Here is a 14723-nt window from a genome sequence, read left to right on the forward strand (position 1 = left end):
TAGCCAGGCGATGGAAGGTAAGTTGGGCCTGTTACATGGTGATTTTATAGGTGTTGTTTGTCGAGAGCTGGTTGATGGTGTTTACTGAGTTAACACTTTCTCTGTAGTATATATGGAACAGTCTGATTGTGGTTGCTGAGTACACATTTTCTCTTATGATGTATAGAGAGCTGCCTGAATGTGGTTACTGAGGTTACCCCTCTCTGTCCCATTTGCTGTGCCCTTTACAGGTTCTGATGTGGATGAATCAGAACTTCCTCATACCTGAAGACATTGAATGTCCCAGTATGCCATTGGAAGTCTGCTTCACATCTCTGAGAGATGGTGGACAGCTGAGCATGAAAATGAATACAAATGGAGAGGTAAGATTAATTTACTATACTGACTTTTCAAAAAAAAAGATTTTTCAAACAGTGCAACAGACCCATAGAGGTTAACAGCACAGAAGGATGCCATTTGGCTCATCATGTTTGTGTACTGCCTTTGCTAGAGTATTCCAAATTAATTTCACTATTTTGCAGTCTCTCTATAGTTTCATATCTTCCTCTACTTCAAATGTCTAGCTATCCATTAAAAGATGCAATGGCCTCTGCTTCACTTGCACCTCATGGGAAAGCATTCTGTGCTCTAACACTTATCATGTAGAGAGATTTCTCTCAACTTCATTCTCTTGGTGAAACTTGTACATTGATGGTCTTCCTCATTGATTTTCCAATCAGAGGAAATAATCTTTTCCTATTAATGCTGTTAAAACTCTTCATAATTTTAAGAATCTATATTGAATTTCTTCTTAGCCCTCGCTGCACCATTTGAAAATAGTGCAAGCATCTCAAATTTCACCTTATAATTGTAGTTCCTCAGCTCTAGTTTTGTTGAATCTGAGCTCTTTATGTCTTTTTTGTCCTTTTGATAATAGACTATCCAAAACTGCACATAAAACTCTACGCTGACCTAACCAGTACTTCATAAAACATCATTACCTCTTTGCATTTGTATTCTCTAAGCTATTAGATTTTGTATTGAGAGGAGAGGAAACCTCTCCTGAAATATTAACGATTTATTCCATTAACAACTGAACTTAAGCTGTATACCAAAAAAGTATATCCCCAGTGGCCAACACACAGAATCTGATGGAAAGTACTAACCCCCAGGCATTCCCAGCAGTTTACCAATGTGTATTCATCACACACAAACATGCTTTGTTTTTCTTTGGATAACTTGTAACAATAGGCAGGAAGATTGTAGATCACCAAGTTCCCTGTTCAGTGAGACTTGTGTCATTGTCAAACTTAAAGGCCATGACATGTGTTAGGACATAGAGATAGTTTAAGTACTTTATATTTGTATTTGTTGGTGTTAGGAATGAGTTTTAGCTTTGAAGTTTAAGTTTGATTTGTATTTCTGTATCAGTGTGTTAAGAAAGGTCAAATGGAGTTTTAGTTTCACTTTAAAAGCTTGGATTTCTAATGAGAAGTTTATGACCTTATAAAGTAAACACTCAAGAGTAGAAAGAATAGTGCTGTTGCCTAGCAACAGTAGTGCCAGATAGGCAGGTTCCTTCCACAGACATGCGCTCAGAACTAAAGAAACAGCAGTTTTAAGTTCAGTTGAAGCCAGGACCCAGAGATACTGGACACTGGGAGAGGGAACTGCAGATTTCCCAAAAAAACAAAAAGGCCCCAAGCGAAGAAATCTCCAAAAATCCAGGCGAGTGGAAGAAGGGAAAGTCCAAAGGAGACCTTGTAGTCAAAGCAAGGACAGGAACCTGGGAAAAGGTCCTGTTAAGTGAAGTTAAGAGTGAGGGGCAGAGAGAAAGTCTCCAAGCTTCAGATTTAAAGTGAGAACAGCTTGCAAGAAGCAACAAGGTTCAAAGAGACAACTGGAGGTCTGTAATTCTTTGCTATGGGCATGTGAAGCAGTAGTGTACTGTTAAGGCTGAGTTGGTGAGAGAGAGTGCATGGAAGACAGTTTGAATGCATGTGGTAACCCAAGGAAAAGGAGCATCGGAAGGAGAGTTCAAAACTCTGGAGGTGAACCCTTGTGGAAGGTGTTTGAGAGAATATGTCAGTTTGGGAGAAGATTCCAAGGTGAGGTCTTGGAGAGTGGAGATTGGAAACCCTCATGTGAAGGACGGAATTCAGCGAGACAGATTGGCTCATGTGTGACAAGCATCTGTGGTGGGGGGGGGGAGTTGAAGAGTGATCTATAGTATCTAGTTGAGGTGACATCTATTACTTGGTTTCAGAATGTGGTGTGTCTGACCACAGGGTGCTATGGGTGTAAGTGGACTGTTTATTTACTGTGAACATTAAAGTATAAGATAACTTTTATAATTTGTGTTATTCTTACAAATCTGTAAAGGTATAGTTGTGGGTGAAGGAGTATTATAATATAGTTCATCTTTTCTTGTTGAATAAATGTTTTATTCTTTTGTTAAAAGTTCATCAGCTGACTCCTTTGCCTCTACAGTAGCTACTCTCCACGTATCTGCACAAACAAATAAAAGTTAGGATCTACCAAGCTGGGTTCCACTTTGGGATCAGGTTTGTCCAGGGGTAACCTCAGCTGGGATTGTTAACACATGCGAAGGAAACAAAATGTATCACAACTCAGCATGAATACCAGGGAATCCTCAAAGCTAAGTTTCTTTATTTTAAATTCAATACTTAGGTTTACCATCTTCACTGGAGTAGATTGTGTTGGAACAGGTGAGTGTTCAATACCTGATCATCCGATGACAGTCACGAAAAAAGAAAGACCTTGTATTTTAACACATGCAATAGTCTAAAATTCTGCCTGCTTCCTCCCCCTCTCCTCATTATTAAAAGCCCTGATATTACAAAACTGTACTAGTTCCTTCCTCTTGTTCTTTAGTCTTTAATACTCTTAACACCCTGATGGCTCTCCAACCAATTTCTTGGTACTTTAAAACTCTACTATTTTTTGTTGCTAAATGTGCCTTGTAAAGTAAAATTCTGAGAACCTCCCCATGTCTGCTGTTTGCTATTAATTATCAGTGATGCGATGATCATGGATTTAGATGAGAAAAAAATGGGAGGAGTCTCGAGTGAATCATAAACACCAGCATAGGCTGCTTTGGACCAGATGGCCTGTTTCTGTGTCATATATCCAATATAATCCTATGAGATTTTTATACAACTCATCACAAACAGGTCTAGTGGGGCAAATTTACCCAAGTTGTCCAGCTTCCCTGATCAGGGTTGTGCAACATGGCATTCTTCCAGTCTTTTGATTGGATAAGAAAGATGGACAATTTGTATGCTGTAGCACTACATCAATTTTCTAGCTACAGTCCCATGACTGTCCCCTTCCAAGGGCTTTGGAATGGCAAAACCTATCAGGTGTTGGTGTCTCAGGACTGGGTGCAGCAGAAGTGTATTTATTCCAAAACGTGAGGAGCCCTGAACTTGTGGGGAGCATGTTATTAAAGAAAGTTGTGGGTTTAAATTTCACTCCAGAGACTGAATACATAATGCGTTTTGGGTGTAAAAGATCCCAGGGCACTATTTGAAGTTTATCGGTCACTCATGACCTAAAACAAATGCTATGGTCATTTTTCTTTGCTGTTTCCATGCCATATTTCCCTATGGACATATGAAATAGGAGCAGAAGTAGGCCATTTGGCCTCGAGTCTGCTCCGCCATTATTAAGATCATGGCTGACCTGTTTGTGTTTTGAAATCCACATTCCCATCTATCCCGATAACCTTTGATTCCCTTGCCTAACAAGAATCTATCTACCTCTGCCTTAAAAATATTTAGTGACCCCGTCTCTACTGCCTTCGGAAGCAGAGAGTTCCAAAGTCGTACAACCCTCAGAGAAAAAATTTCTCCTCATCTCTGTCTTAAAACCTCTAATTTTAAAACTGTGTCCCCTAGTTCTGGACTCAGTCACCAGAGGAAACATCCTTTCCATGTCTACCTTGTCAATACCGTTCAGGATCTTATATACATCAATCAAGGCACCCCTCACTTTTCTAAACTAGTGGAAACAAACCCAGTCTAACTAACCTTTCCTCATAAGACAACCTGCTCATCTCAGGTATCAATCTGGTAAAATTCCTCTGAACCGCCTCCAACGCATTTACATCCTCCCTCAAATAAGGAGACCAAAACTGCACACAACATTTGAGACATGGTCTCACCAATGCCCTGTATAACTGAAGCATAACATCCTTACTTTTATGTTCAATTCCTCTCGTAATAAACAATAGCATTCCATTAGCTTTCTTAACTACTTGCTATACCTGCATACTAACTTTTTGTGACTCATATACTAGAACACCTAGATCCCTCTGCACCCCGGAATTCTTCAGCCGTTCTGTTTCAGTAATACTCTTTTTTTTATTCTTCCTGCCAAAGTGAACAACTTCACATTTTCCTACATAATACTCCATCTGCCAGATTGTTGCCCACTTACTCAACCTATCTATATCCATTCGTAACCTCCTTATTTTCACAACATACTTTCCTACCTATCTTTGTGTCATCTGCAAATTTAGCTACAATGCCTTCACTCCCTTCATCTAAGTCATTGATGTAAATTGTAAAAAGTTGAGGCCCCAGCACAGACCCCTGCGGGGCTCTATTCGTCACATCCTGTCAATCAGAAAAGGGCCTATTTTTGCATATTGTCTGTTTTCTGCCAATCTTCTATCCATCCTAATATTTTACCCCCTACAACATAAGCTTTTATTTTCCGCAATAACCTTTGATGTGGCACCTTAGCAAATGCCTTCTGGAAATCCAAGAACAGCATATCTACAGGCTCCACTTTATCCACAGCACGTTACTCCTTCAAAGAACTCCAATAAATTGGTTAAACACGATTTCCCTTTCACAAAACCATGCTGACTCTTCCTGATTACCTTGAGTTTCTCTAAGTGCCCAGCTATAACCTCCTTAATGATCAATTATAACACTTTCCCCACGACAGATGTCAAGCTAACTGGCCTATAGTTTTCCGTTTTCTTCCTCCCTCTCTTCTGAATAGAAGGGTTAAATTTGCTACTTTCCAGTCTGATGGAACCTTTCCAGAATCTAGGGCATTTTGGAAAATTAACACCAACGCATTTACTACCTCATTAGCCACCTCTTTTAAGACCCTAGGATGAAGTCCATCAGGACCCAGAGACTTGTCAGTCCACAGTTCCATCAATTTGCTCAGTACTGCTTCCCTAGTGATTGTAATTTCACCAAGTTCCCCTTTCCCTTCCACCTCCTGATTTACAGGTATTACTGGAATGTTTTTATACCCTCTATTGTGAAGAAAGAAGCAAAATATTTGTTCCCTTCATCCGCCATTTCCTTATTATCTACTATTAACTCCCCACAGTCACTCTCTAGAGGACCAACACTCACTTTACTCACTCTTTTCCCTTTTAAATACCTATGAAAGCTCTAGCTATCCATTTTTACATTTCTAGCTCACTTCTCATACTCTCATTTCTTTCTGCTGGTTAACCTTTTAGGCATTTTCTGCTGTTCTTATATTCTGACCAATCATCTGACCTGCCACTCATCTTTGTGCAGTTATCTGCATTTTCCTTAAATTTGATGCTTTCCTTAACTTCTTTAGTTAATCACAGATGGTGGGTCATCCCCTTAGAATGTTTCTTTATAGTAGGAATATACTTATTCTGAGTATTCTTAAGTATGCCCTTAAAATATCTATTGATCTATCCCCTAGCCTAGTATCCCAGTTCACTTCAGCTAGCTCAGCTTTCATGCCCTCATAGTTGCTCTTTTTTAAGTTTAGAATACTAGTCTTAGACCCACTCTTCTTCCTTTCAAACCGGATGTAAAATTCAACCATATTGTGGCCGTTGCTATCTAGGGGTGCCTTCATTCTGAGGTCATTAATTAATCCTGTCACATTAAACAATACCAAGTCTAATATAACCTGCTCTCTGGTTAGTTCCAGAACATACTGCTCTAAAAAACTACCTTGAAAGCATTCTATGAATTCCTCCTAGGCTACTACTGCCAGTCTGATTTTTCCAGTTTATATGAAGATTAAAATTACCCATGATTATTGCTGTCCCTTTATCACAAGCACCCAATATTTCTTCTTGTATAATTTATCCTACAATGTGGTTACTGTTAGGGAGCCTGTTGACCACTCCCACTAGTGATTTCTTTCCGCTACTATTCCTCATCTCCATCCAAACCGATTCTACATCCTCATCTCCTGAACCAAGGTCACCTCTAACTATTGCACAAATGCTATCCTTGATCAACAGTGCTACTCCTCCACATTTACCTAGCTTCCACTCTTCTTGAATATCATATACCCCTCCATATTCAGGACCCAATCCTTGTCATCCTGCAGCCAAGTCTCCATAATGGCTGTTAGATCATATTGATTTACTTCAATGCATGCTATCAGTTCATTTACTTTGTTATGAAAATGCTACATGCATTCAGATACAGAGCTTGTAGTTTTGTCTTTTTGTTATCTTTGTAACATCTAGTCTTGACTATTGGCGTATTCTTAGGTTTTATCTCTGCATCCCTTCCTGTTATTCGATGACCCTCAGTTCCCATATTACTATTATGTATCCTGCTTTGAATCTACCCCTTGATTTGCCACATCCACTCAAGCTTGATCCCTCACCCCCTCCCCACCCTTGTTTAGTTTAAAGCCCCCTCCACTTCCCTAGTTATACGATTCGCAAGAACACGTCCCAGCACGGTTCAGGTGTAGACGTCCCAGCACGGTTCAGGTGTAGACCTTCCAACGGTACAGCCCCCACTTTCCCTAGTACTAGTGCCAGTGCCCCACGAACTGGAATCCACCTCTCTAATACCAGTCTTTGAGCCACGCATTCATCTCTCCAATCTTGTTTGCCCTATGCCAATTTGCACATGGCTCATGTAACAATCCAGAGATTATTACCTTTGAGGTTGTGCTTCTTAATTTGGTACCTGGCTTCTCGTACTGACTATGCAGAACTTCCTTCCTTGTTCTGCCTATGTCGTTGGTACCTACATGGACCATGATGACTGGATCCTCTCCCTCCCACTGCAAGTTCCTCTCCAGCCCTGAGCAGATGTCCCAAACATGGCACTGTGCAGGCAACACAGCCTTCTGGACTCTTGCTCTTTGCTGCAGAAAATAGTACTGATCTCCCTCCCTATATGGTCCACTACTACTACTACTACTACTACTACATTCCTGTTTGCTCCTCCCGCTTGAATGGCTTCCTGTACCATGGTGCCATCGCCAGCCTGCTCATCCACCTTGCAGACCCCACAGGTCGTGAGCACCTCAAACCTGTTTGACATTTGCAAAGTCTGAGGCTCCTCCACTACTGTCTGCTCGGTCCCATTACTTGCCTCACTAACGGTCACATCTTCCTGTCCCTCACTGCTGACCAAAACAGATGACCCTATTATAAGACACGTGACCATCTTTTGGAACAAAGGTCCAGATATTTCTCCCCGTCTCTTATGTTGTGCAGTGTCTGCAGTTCGACTTCCAGATCGATAATCCAGAACTCCTTGAGCTGCTTACACTTTCTGCAGACATGTTTGTCATGGATCGCCTTGGTGTCCAAAAGCACCGACTTTCCACAGCTGCAACATAACACCTGCCCTGCCATTGTACTTATGTTATTTACTTAACTTAATAGCTCACTTAATTAACTTAGAATAATTCCTATGTATGCCACAACTCTTTCCCATAGTGCAGTCGCCGATCTCCCCTTACTGATCGTGTGGTTTGAAAAGCCTGTCCTCTTTTGTAGACCGTCTGATGAGCCACTAGCTAGTTTAACTTCCTGCTACAGTAATTAACACCACTTGAACCAACCGTTTTCAGGTGATTGACAGATAACTGCCACTCCAGTCAGTTCTCTGTTTAACAAGCTAACCTAACTTACTATGTCAGATCACTCAATCACTTTTCCAGAACCGCTTCATCCAATTTAGGGTCACGGGAGTTGGAGCCTATCCCGACAGGCAATGGGCACTAGGCGGGATACACCCAGGATGGGATGCCGGTCCATCACAGGGCACACTCACATGCATACACACACATGGGGGACAATTTATCGTAGCCAATCCACCTAACCAGTACATTTTTGGACAGTGGGAGGAAACTGGAGCACCTGGCAGGAACCCACGCAGACATGGGGAGAACGTGCAAACTCCACACATTCAGACACCCATGATCAGGATAGAACCCTGGCTTCTGGAGCTGTTAGGCAGCAGAGCTAATCACTGCATCACCTTGCCGCCCCACTATGTTGATCTTGATTCTTAATCTATAGTTAAAACCTGAAAGGGACTTAACAGACTTACCACACAAACCTAATTTGCTACTTGCTCAGTCTCTGTCTCCCTCCGGCATAGTCGCTTGTCTCCTTGCGTACCCCTTACATTACAACAGGGACTATACTTTGAAAGCACAAATCAGAAGAATAATTAATTGGCTGTAAAGTGTTTTAGGATGTCCTGAGGCTGTGAAAGATGCTGTATAAATGCTAGTTTTTTCTGTTCTCCCATCTTCTCATCTGAAACTTTGTTTAAGGCTGATGGAGTAGTTCTATAAGAATTTGGAAAAGTTAACTTTCATGGAAGTTGAATTTAATCAAGATGTCAAAAGATTTAGAGAAAAAAACCCTCCATAGATGACTTGTGTTGTTTAAATACAAAGCACGTTGCATACAGAAATCATGAATTGTGCCCCAAGGGGCAGCTGAGGTTGCAAGTGTAAATATTAATGTCAGTAATCTTATTACAAACCATGTATGTTCAGGGTAATGATTTATTCCAAACCAAGCTCTAAGCAGTCTTTTAACAATTACTGTTGAAATATTTCTATTTCCAAAGATCTTTTAGTGCATTGATGCTGCACAGTTTGCTCATAGATCCACTGTGGACTGTCACTTTGTTCGGCTTCCAAACATTTGCTATTATTGAACAGATGCTTATTTAACAGTGACTGATGGGGTGAGGGTGGGAAATAAAAGAATAATCATCCTGAAAACCAGCATTGACACCATGGCAGCAGATACATTCCAATATTCAGTTCACAGTGGGTGCCGTGTATATGTGAGTCCTTTCTTTTTAATGACACTCTTGCAGCTTTTGAATGACTGTATGTAATTTTTGAACATTAAGTTATCCAGCCTATGTTGTTCAAAAGATCAATCGAGTATTGGGATGCATTTCAGAGGCAAAGGCAGGACCATTGTGTACTTGTCTCAATAAATTAGACTTGTTGCAGTTAGCATTAGCCTTTGAAAAATCTGTAACTTGCCAGCTATCCCTGTCTGTACTGGTTCTTGAAATATTTATTTGCTTCTAGGAACAATCAAGGTCAGTTTTGTGAGTCAGATATTTTTGTTAGTCAGATATTTTTGTTAGAGCTAAAATAAAAGCTAAATATTGCGGATGCTGGAGATTCTGAAATAAAAACAGAAAGTGCGGACAAACTCAGCAGGTCTGGCTGCATTTGTGGAGAAAGAAACAGAGTTAATGTTTCAAGTCCAATCAGTTCCAAAGAAGAGTCATATTGGACACAAAGCATTAGCTCTGTTTCTCTCTTTCTCTCTACAAAGGTTGCCAGACCTGCTGAGTTTGTCCAGCACTTTTTGTTTTTGTTAGTGCGGTGCTTAGCAGTGTCCTGCTCTTCTGCCACCTAACCTCCAAAAAAGGTTATTTGATAATAAAGGGAATTAAACTATTGTACCCTTGTATAGGTCAATAGTGAAGCCTCATTTGGAACATTGCATACACACTTGGGCACCCTATCTTTAAATGGGGATTGATGCATTGGGAAAATCAACAAGGATGATTCTAGGAATGAAAACACTCAATTACAAGGATAGGCTTATAGAATTGAACTACTTGTTGAAGGAACATAGATTAACTGGAACCAAGAGCCAAGTGTTTTTTTAACTTTCTCCCGTATCTTCCTGTCATTTTTCTCTCTTTTACCTCTCTGGAAGGCATCTGCAATTGCCTAATGTTTTCTGGGACCTTTTCCAAGTGATAATTATTTATATGTGAACGAGGTTTTAAGTTTTGACAGACTATGCTACTTCACAGGCATCACAGTGAGCATGAGTATGACCCTGTCCGCACAAATGAACATCTCAAAATAAAGACGCAGTAGTTTTTGTTTTTATCTCTGTGTTTAATTAGGATTGAGTACCCCAGCCAATTTTATCTTGCCTAACCTGAAGGAACCAAGGTCAATTGTAGCACCACTTGGTCTCCCATGGCGAGTTATCTCAACAGATTGTGCTGGACTTAATTTGAAAGCCTTCTCAGTCATATGTTGCTTATAATTGATTGAGATATCAGTGAGTCACAGGTCCGTAAATGTTCAAAGGCATGGATATTGTGGATAGTCAATATGCTCAAGTGGTGATCAGAGTTGAGGGAATAAGATCAAAGTTGTTTAAAAAGTCTTAAACAACATTGGAGAGCAGCAGAATTTATCTTGCTGTGCAGAAAAATAGATATGGGCATATGAAGCACAGAGAGTTAAATGAAGCATACAAGACCTTTGACACAGGCAAAGTTATCGATCAGGATAATTCATGTATCACTGGGATCATTATAGTGTAATGCAAATTACGTGAAAGCTTGTTCAATAATATCTTTCAAAAAGGAATTGGATAAGTACCTAAAGGTTAAAAATTACAAGGATATGAGGAAAGAGCCAGGGAGTGGGCCAACTGGATTGCTCTTTGACAGAGCAGGCGCAGACTCAATCTGCTGAATGGCCTCTTTCTATGCTGTGCTATTCTGTGATTCTATATGTAGAATAAATTCCTTGGAAGGTTAGTTATTGTTGTATGGATTAAGTTGTTTAAAAAGAACTGGGCGAATGCCTGGTTTAGAGCTAGTTTGAAGACAAACATAATAAATATAGTTGTGGAATAACATTACTGTATGAAATTCTGCAGTTTCATCCTGTTGGCAGCTCAAAGATGGCATTGATGCATGTAGTCAAGGCTGAACATTATAGCTTTTTAATGTTAAATTGAAATCCTCCCAGTATTTTTGACATTGTGAAATTTCTCCTCTTGTAGGATTTATTTGTAGTTGTTCACCTGACTAAGGAGATTAAAGCAGTTAAATTGAGTGGTGCAACATTTTCTTGGAGGGATAATACCGTGGACTGACTTCTTTCTTATTCTGAACTTTATTGTTGTGACTATTTTTAGGGAACCATTGAAATTGCTTCTTTTTTAACATCTTTTTTTCTGCTTGCGGAACATGGCTTCAGATCTAATCCAGTATAAGAAGATTCTTTCTGCAGAGGACTGGATAGTGCTGTCATTGAATGTGGGATTGTGTCAAATGGTCTTGTTCATTCTGACCTTATCTCAGAAGATAGCTGCTTTTAATGATGATTTCCATTGGCATTTATTCCCTGCAAACAGGTCACCATCAGAACAGAGGATATTGACCTTGCTGGTGAACTCATCCAATCCATGGCATCTTTCTTAGCCATTGAAGACCTCCAGGTGGAAGCAGACTTCCCAGCTTACTTTGAGGAGCTGCGCCAAATACTTGTTCAGGTAGGTGTGCTACTCATCCAGTAACTCCCACATATAGACATGCCAACCAACAGCACCTGAAACTGAAAGCATTTGAACCCATGGATCAATTTGTTAATATTTCACTGGAAAAAATGCTTTTTTCTTCACTAAATTGAAGGTTCTTAGATTGAAACAGATAGGCTGAATCATTAGTCTGTCAGACCCTAAAATCAGATGATGTCATCTTCCACTTTTCATGACAGAAATTGAGAGATTTTTTTTTTTCAGATGAACTGGCAATGGTATTTATTTATTATTTATTCAAAAAGAAAAGTTAGATGTGACAAATAAGTGGCTAAAACTTTTAATTTTTTGAAAAGAACTTTCAGGGGAATGTCCATCTATTGCTTATATGAATGTTGATTTTTTTAAAATAAAGAGGATGATCCATGACAATGGAACTGCCATGATTTGAAGTGAGGCTGAAATGGTATTAAGTTTTACTTAATTAAAATAAAAGCTTGCTGAAACACCTGTATTTAGCTTTAAACACAGCATATAACTTCAATGTGGGGGCCTGTTTGTGAGTGAATTGAGTGAGTATCAGTTATGCCCACACCTTTCAAAGTTGCTCCCAGTTTGTTTATGTGATTGTAATTAAGGTCCCTTTGCTACCATAGGCTAACTAGGGAGAGAGAGAGAGAGAGACTGTGTCACCTGTATTAACAGTAAACACCAAATGAAAACATGAAGGCATTAATAACTGATTGAATATTGGGCCAAGTGGCTCCCATACTCGTTTGTAATTGTCTTTGTGGAAAAAGCAATAGGTTACAAAGAAGAGTGCAACAGATTACAAACATCAGGCTAGAATGTTCTGTACCTATTTCTACAAACTATTTTTCAGTTTATTTTTGATTGTTTGTGGCCTGTAACGACTTAATTTCCAATACACAAAAAGAAAGCTTATGCAAGGGACTTTAAAGAAAAAGTTAAAATTTACAAGAGAAACATCATACGGTGGAACAAAAACAAAAATACCTGGAAAAACTCAGCAGGTCGGACAGCATCTGCGGAGAGGGATACAGTTGTCGCTTCGAGTCCGTATGACCCTTCATCAGATGTTCTGATGAAGCAGCTGTCAGACCTGCTGAGTTTTTCCAGGTATTTTTGTTTTTGTTCTAGATTTCCAGCATCCACAGTATTTTGCTTTTATCATACGGTGGAGTCATGCCTTCATCGACTATTACCATCAACAGTAATTTCCAGTCTTTATCTATTTGAAATGAGCTTTTGAAAAAGGAAACACAAGTTAAAATTTTATAAATTATAATAAACTGTGAAGCTTGAAGCTTCAGTCAACAACAGTTGACAAATTTGCTCTGTATTTCTAGCAGGTTCTGTTCTTTTTGTTGTAGAAGGGCAAGATAGTTCAAAGTATCAATGTGACCTTTCACCAGAATTTGGTTCCATGGCAATGACTAACCATTACTCCCCATCCTCAAAGCTACATAGCAAAGTTCATTATTTAATGAAAAAAATTAAATCAGCATACCCTCAATCCAGCTAATCCTCAGATAGTCTCTGCAGTCTGTGACAAGAAGTGAAGTGATAGTGAGATAGATTTATCTTGTAAGTATAGGTATGTGTTGTTGAATGTTTGGGTTCATAAAATTTACATGATAGAATCATAAAATTTTGCAGATTAAGGCCATTCGTTCTTCTGAAAGAGCTCTCTACTTCCCCTGATCTTTCCTCAAATCCTTTACTTTGTTCTTTTCCATTTTCATTTTAAAAACTATTATGAATTCTGCTTCTGTTACTTTTTGTGGGCATTACCTGTCTTAACAACTCACTGAGTAAAACAAAAAAAAATTTCTTAGTGTCAAGAGTCCAGTCCTACCAGAAGAAAGCATTTTCGCCAGAAAGACAAAATTACAGAAACAAAAACAAAAATAGCTGGAAAACCCAGCAGGTCTGACAGCATCTGCGGAAAGGAACACAGTTAACGTTTCGAGTCCGAATGACTCTTCATCAGAACTAAAGAAATGTAGAAATGCGTTGAAATATAAGCTGGTTGAGGAGGGTGGGACAGGTAGAGTTGGACTGAGAACTGTCAACGTGACATCAGTCATCTCAATTTATCTCAATTTTTCTGTGCTTCTCACCCATTCTAACCTGTCTCTTTCTGAACTTGCTGCACTCCGTTCTCTCAGGTCCAACCCTGACTTTGTCATCAAACCTGCTGACAAGGGTGGTGCTGTTGTTGTCTGGCGCACTGACCTCTACCTCGCAGAGGCTGAGCGCCAACTCGCAGACACTTCCTCCTACCTCCCCCTGGACCATGACCCCACCACTGAACATCAAGCCATTGTTTCCAGGACTGTCACTGACCTCATCTTCTCTGGAGATCTTCCCTCCACAGCTTCCAACCTGATAGTCTCCCAACCTCGGACAGCCCACTTCTACCTCCTACCCAAAATCCACAAACAGGACTGTCCCAGCAGACCGATCATGTCAGCCTGTTCCTGCCCCACGGAACTCATTTCTTGCTATCTTGACTCCATTCTCTCTCCCCTTGTCCAGTCTCTTCCCACCTAAATCTGCAACTCCTCTGACGCCCTACATCATAACAATTTCTAGTTCCCTGGCCCCAACCGCCTCCTCTTCACCATGGACGTCCAATCCCTCTACACCTCCATCCCCCACCAGGATGGTCTAAGGGCTCTCTGCTTCTTCCTCGTACAGAGGCCCAAACAATCCCCATCCACCACAACTCGCCTCCGTCTGGCTGAACTTGTTCTCAAACTGAACAATTTCTCCTTAAACTTGTCTCACTTCCTCCAAATAAAAGGTGTGGCTATGGGTACCCACATGGGCCCCAGTTATGCCTGCCTCTTTATGGGGTATGTGGAACATTCCTTGTTCCAGTCCTACTCAGGCCCCCTCCCACAACTCTTTCTCCGGTACATCGATGACTGCTTCGGTGCCGCTTCGTGCTCTCATCTGGACCTGGAAAAATTTATTAATTTTGCTTCCAATTTCCACCCCTCCATCATTTTCACATGGTCCATCACTGACACTTCCCTCCCCTTACTTGACCTCTCTGTCTCAATTTCTGGTGATAGACTGTCCACCAATATTCATTACAAGCCTACCAACTCCCACAGCTACCTCGACTACACCCCGCTTCCTGTAAGGA

At 40.4% G+C, this 14723-nt stretch overlaps 1 protein-coding gene across 2 annotated transcripts in view; it reads left to right on the forward strand.

Annotated features, from left to right (window-relative positions):
• The window catches only part of bbs2 (Bardet-Biedl syndrome 2), an 80212-nt gene that overhangs the window by 44648 nt on the left and 20841 nt on the right, over positions 1-14723 (forward strand). For both annotated transcript variants that reach the window (XM_078544001.1, XM_078544002.1), the window contains exons 14-15: positions 231-362; positions 11423-11560. In XM_078544001.1, coding sequence (XP_078400127.1) covers positions 231-362; positions 11423-11560 — 270 coding nt within the window. The remainder of the gene's footprint in view (positions 1-230; positions 363-11422; positions 11561-14723) is intronic.

Source organism: Cetorhinus maximus, chromosome 6 (assembly GCF_964194155.1).
Source record: "Cetorhinus maximus chromosome 6, sCetMax3.hap1.1, whole genome shotgun sequence".
Lineage (NCBI taxonomy): Eukaryota > Metazoa > Chordata > Chondrichthyes > Lamniformes > Cetorhinidae > Cetorhinus > Cetorhinus maximus.